Source organism: Oenanthe melanoleuca, chromosome 11 (assembly GCF_029582105.1).
Source record: "Oenanthe melanoleuca isolate GR-GAL-2019-014 chromosome 11, OMel1.0, whole genome shotgun sequence".
Taxonomy (NCBI): domain Eukaryota; kingdom Metazoa; phylum Chordata; class Aves; order Passeriformes; family Muscicapidae; genus Oenanthe; species Oenanthe melanoleuca.
Window position 1 is genome coordinate 17,534,710 of NC_079345.1, and position 6,000 is coordinate 17,540,709.

The window sequence follows — 6,000 nt, forward strand, 5'->3', positions numbered from 1 at the left end:
GGAAGTGATACTTATGCAAATAAAAACTTCAGTGCACATGCATATGCAATTATTTGTATGTAAATATGATGACAGGCAGATGTAAAGACAACCAAGGCAACTCAGCTGTTCTCTTGATGGATTATCATGGTGTGGGCACCAAATTGCACTACATACTAGGACAACCCTGACTAAGGAAGCATCTCTAATGGAAGGAGGCTTTTCAGCTTGTAGGGATTCTGCTGAGACCATTCCCTGGGTGGCTGACTGATGTCAGCTATGTATAATATATTGATTGATTATTATATATGTATATATTATGAAAGTAAGCTGGTGCTGCTGTCTGGGCAATGTGGACAGACAAATTCCAGAAAGTTACTTTCAGAACTAGCAAAAACTGAACATATTGCTCACTGGTCAGCTGAACACAGTTTTGTTACTATCACTGGACCTGAATCAGGAATCAGTTTATAAGGGATCTTAAATCAAATTAGCGTGTGAGTAGAGCAAGTACTGCAAGCATTTTTTAAGCAATGCCAAGTCAGCTGATGCAGATAACCTGACTGCCTGCACTTAGATAAATAAGGACATGTATTTAGTTTTGTATCACATATTTTATTGTAGTTGAATTTGTAAGTCTTCTAGTAGGTCTCACATAACCTGATATTAAATCATTCACGAGTATACAACAGATTTCATCATAATATTAGTATGACACTATGGCTACCTTCATGTAGTTTTACAAGCACATTAAAAAAAGTTTCAAGAGATGTTTAACTGTTTATTTTATAAAATGTTACTTGATCTGTATTAAACAGTCAAACAACCCTTTTTACATGTGTTATATATGCAATTTGTGTATACAATTAAATACACATTTCTAATGTAAGAACAGTGAATTTTGTTATTTAACCCCAAAGAACCAGAATGCTATCAGACATTAATCAGTCTGCACTTTCTAGTTCTTGCACTTTTCTAAAGAACAATGGAATGGGGGAGAAATTACACAGAGACAAGTCATGGAACTTCTTACTTAGCTTTTTATCTACACAGGCAAAACTCCAAGGAAGGCACTGCACAGCTAAGATGCTTGTGCTCAAATAAATACACATGCAATAATCTTAATTACATAGACAGTTCTACAAATGAGATGTAAAGCCAGCTATGCATGTGTGCATGAAATAACTGTTCAGTTAAATGCAGTATTGATTTCTGCTAAATAAAATCTAGTGTGGATTTCAAACAATCACATACTATCTATAAGTTATTATCTAGGAGATAATAATACATGTATGTCACTACTTTTTAAGCTGTATAACTTCATCTAAGCTTGATTTGCAGTGCATTCGAGTGCATTAGATTATTAATGTCTGGAGCCCATAAGAGATTTGTTTCCACTGTATATAACCATGTTTAAAACAGAGAAGTTTGGGTGCTTTTACAGCATGTCTCAGACACTTTTCAAAAGTGCTCTTTCTGTGACAGAGATGAATTGCCAGAAAGATTTGTTATTACTACTAAACATGGCTCAGTTTTACAGTCATTAACTACCAGTCTCTTTTTTGAGTTAAAAGGTTTTGTATTTAGTATCTGCATTTACATTAGGAAACTGAGAAGAGCTGTTTTCTGCCTCAGTGTGAAATAAACTTTGGAAATAGCCTTCTTCTCTAATCAGGCTTGTTTGTAACTCTCTAACTTGTTTGTGACTCTCTAATCAGGAGACTGTTCTATGGGGTGGATAAAGGAAAGACATATTCCTAGTTTAATATAATTTATTGTATCTTTTTTCCTGCATAGTTCTTTGTTGGATAAAATGGTATTTCTTATGGCAAAACCTTTCAAACCTCTATAAAAGGAGGATAAAAATTTGAAAGGATGAGTTTTGTGAGTGCATCAAGACAGCATAACAATTTATTGTGTTGATGAACATCTCAGTTGTAAAAATAGTAAGAAAATTGCCATACAATTCAAAACATGGCAAGAAGATTGAAAAGGAAGACCTGTTTTCCAGGGAACTAGCACAGGGTATGGGAGCTTCAGGAAAACTGGCAAGATACAGGCTGTGTGTGCCCTCCCTGCTCCCTGAACCAGTATGTGCCCTGTATTCACAGGGCAGGCTGAGCCCCTCCTTAGCTCTAAGAGCTCTAACAGAGCCATGGCATGGTCAACCTGGATGACATGATGTACCTGTAGAGGTTGTTTTTATTCTCCTGGTTCTCTGTGATGCAGTACTAACAGACTACAAAACTTGGAGAGATCCTGCTATTATTGGCTTTCTGAGTGCTCCCTAGCACAATCTGACTCCCCAGCTCTGCAACTCATATAATGCCTCATTTTAAACAAGCAGAATTAGTGCATAGAAGGCAATCACAAACTTATTAATCACGTATTTATAAACTCGCATTTACAGTATTTTTCAAATGCTCTCTCCTATTTCCTCCTCTTAATTACTAGAAGATTATAATTCTCTATATCCACCCTGCAGCTGACAGGAATTGTAGAAGTCAGCTAAACCAGAACATTTAGTGAAATGCTGGCAGATCACAGCATCAAACTTCTATTTGATAATATAAAAATATGCTCATACATTTTCTGTACTTGCAAGAATATTTAAAGAAAAATAAGAAAGCATAATCTTTATGTCCATACAGAGCAAGAAGAGGTTTTCTCAAAAGCAATTTCTGGTTTTCTTGGTGTTCTCAAGCAGTATGACTTTGCTGTAGGATGCATCCACAGAATCTGATGTTTAAACCCTTGAAATGGGTTTCCCTCCTCCACTCAAACCCAGGGAATCCAGTATGATGGCTGACATAAAAGTCCTGGTCTGTCCTTTGGTCTGTTCTGTAGGCTCTGACACACTGACTGCATCTGTTTTTTCCATGCATTCAATCACTTGGAAATAAGTCTTCTGCCTATGTTAAATTCTATCAAACAGAAAATTTATGAGTTAACTGGTTGCCTAATATCAACTTGGATGAACAAATTTATTTTTTTCAATAAAGGAGTCTTATATAAGATTTCATTTAGTTAACTCCAGTAATGGCTGGCAAGCCGACCTGATGTAATTTACAGTGTCCTCTGACTTGAGGCTGTCATGTTTTATGCAGTGACACCTACAAAGCTAGACTATATTCCTACTACATACTACTTTGTTACAGAAGACTTTGATATGTGGTATAATTTCATGCATCTGCACACAAGCAAATCAAACTAAAAAATAGGATCCTATGGTTGTGTTTCAAACGCCTTCTATGAAAATACGGGGGAATTTGCAGAAGAATTTTTAGGCTTTATATGACCTCCTCTAATACTTAAACCACTTGAGACTACTACAGTTTATGATAAATGTCAGTGCTTTTCCCTGCTCAAATGTCCTTAATTAGATGAGAGGCTGTTTCACAAGATTTATTTTGGACAGGCATGACATACATGAATTCTGCTTGAAAGATATTGCAAATAAGGTGATGAAAGGCTGACTGGGAGAGAAGGGTAGCAGTCTCAAGATACCATTCTCTAATACCTAACAAATGATACAGATGCCATAAATCTTCCCTATGGCCAGTAGCAACTTGGGGAATACCTAACCCTAGAAGTGCCTTAGCTGCAGCAATGTGCAGTATTCAATACTTCACTCTAATATCTGTACTCCACTGAGACCCAGAACCTAGGTTTTCCCCCTTAAATATGCTGAGGGATTCAAAAAAAGGTATCTGTATACGTAGAATGCATCTTCCCACAAATTGCAGATACGGATTTTAGCATTTCACTATGGGAATGGATTGGAATATTTTCCTTTCATACAACAGCCTTGCTCACAATGATCCTGTTCAGTGGCATTGATAGAATTTTTTTTTTTTTTTTTGCAAGACCATATCCATCTACGTTGGACATAAAGGCATACATGACTAAGAGCACAGAACTGCAGCAGGGCACTATGATCACCTATAGGAAGCATGCAGTGAAGTCCTCTTCCTCAAGCTTGGTGGCATCAATCACAGAGACACATGGGGGTGTCCCAGCCAATTCTGCTACCGAGCAGTGTATTCCCATGGATGTGGCAGGTCCTGCCGTGCCCGCTGTTACCCCTCTGTGCTGCCTCGGACCTCGACACAATTGTCACTGCGAGTCTCGTCCGCACCTCTGCTGAAGGGAAGGGCTGGCTCTTCCTACAGGGTTCTGAGGCTCACTGGGTTAGTACAGGCTGCTTTCACTCACCTGGGCAAAGCCTCCTCCCCCACGCCTGCCCCGCATCCCCAGCGCACAGGGCAGAGGGATGGAGCACAGCGTGCCCCAGTTTCCCAGTTCTGGCTGCGGCGGGAGCAGGGGCGCTGGCGGAGCGCGGTGCCAGCGCTGGCTGCGGCGGGGCGAGGGGAGCGGGGCGAGGGGAAAGGGAAAGGGGAGCGGGGCGAGCGGAGCGGGGCGAGGGGAAAGGGGAAAGGGAGCGGGGCGAGGGGAGCGGGGCGAGGGGAAAGGGAAAGGGGAGCGGGGCGAGCGGAGCGGGCAGCGCTGCCAGGGAGGGCTGCGACAGCCCCCGCGGGTCCCGGACGCCTCAGTGCCCCTGACAGCCCGCGCTGCCGCCTCCACCCCGAACAACCCCATCCCAAACGAATCAATCTGCGTTAGCCTGAGTAGGAAGCGCCGCAGCAGCCTCAACAGCTCACCGGTCATGAGCGAAAGCCTTTAGGAAGCCTCAGGCTCAGATAACGATGGGCAGAGGGGCTTACCCCGCCTCAGCACAGCCGTGTGTCACAGGCACAGCGGCTCCCGGCCCGGGTCCCGCACACCTGCCCGCGGACCGAGCAGCGCCAGCCCGCGCTGTCCCCGCGCCGGCCGGTGCGAGCCCCCGCCCCAGCGCAGGGCGGCCGCGGCGCCCTTACCGATGATGATGGCACAGGCGCTCACCAGCCCGATCTCCTTCTTCAGCGCCACCCGCTCGGGGCCGCCGGGCGCGCGCTGCTCCCCGCCGGCCATCGCTGCCCGCGCTGCTCTGCCCGCGGCCCCGCGCATGCGCCGCCGCCGCCGGGGGGGGCGCGGAAGGTGCGCGGGACCCCTGAGGGCGGCGGCGCCCGAGGGCCGCGCCTCACGGGGGGCGGCCGCGCTCCGGCACCGCGGGCGTGTCCCGGGACCGCGGGGAGGGCAGAGCCGGCGCTGTGCGCTCCGGGCTCGACGTTCGGGTCCTGCACGGCGCCACGAGCCGGCCTGGCGCCGTGCCCGAGCCCCCTGGCAGAGCCAGGCACGGGCTCCGCGGCCACCGCCTCCTCCTGCGCTCTCTCGGTGGAGGTAGCGCCACAACGTCAGGACCAAACATCTTACTGCTTGTCATCAGTACTGCCAGAGTTAAAACCAATGCCCAAGACTGGCTGGTTTCCGCACGTTTTACCTGAGTTTCTCCGCTCTTCCCACGTTGTTTCGCGGTCCGAAGGGATGCGGCCGCAGCGGCTCCTTCGCACCCGCGGGCGCAGGGGCTGTGTCAGCGACAGCCCGGCTTATCTGCTTTGAGAGAAATGTCTCCTTTCCTCACACGGGGGATGGAGCCTAAATACTGCGATTTGTGTCTGTTCGCAAATCTTTTGCTCTGCGTTAGCCTGAGAAGAAAGCGCCCCAGCAGCCTCAAAGCTCACCGGCCATCAGAGAAAGGCTTTGGGATAACGATGGGCAGAGGGGGCTGACCCCGGCTGGCCCCTCAGCACAGCCCGTGTGTCACAGCCACAAGCTACCTTCACAATAACGTCAATACATGAGGTCTCCTCTGCTCTCATGACATCAAAAAGCTAAATCGTAGCTCGGGAACCTGGGCTCTTCCCTCAAGTTGTAACAGCTTAGGGTTCATTGATGGAAATGCCCAGTTCGTTGCTTGTGTTGAACGACTTGCTGAGAGGATTCCTGTGTTCAGAGATGACTCCACTGTAGGTGAGCTATTCTGAAAATGCATAGGTTAGAAAATTCTCGTAAGAAGGTTATGTGGTAGCTCACAAGGTGCATCAGTGGAGCGAACAGTGGGGCAGGGAAATTGGTTGTAGT

At 46.4% G+C, this 6,000-nt stretch overlaps 1 protein-coding gene across 2 annotated transcripts in view; it reads right to left on the reverse strand.

Annotated features, from left to right (window-relative positions):
- SLC7A10 (solute carrier family 7 member 10) overlaps positions 1-4,982 on the reverse strand; it is a 39,618-nt gene extending 34,636 nt beyond the window's left edge. For both annotated transcript variants that reach the window (XM_056500596.1, XM_056500595.1), the window contains exon 1: positions 4,857-4,982. In XM_056500596.1, coding sequence (XP_056356571.1) covers positions 4,857-4,950 — 94 coding nt within the window. In that variant the 5' untranslated portion in view covers positions 4,951-4,982. The remainder of the gene's footprint in view (positions 1-4,856) is intronic.
- Positions 4,983-6,000: the final 1,018 nt, after the last annotated feature.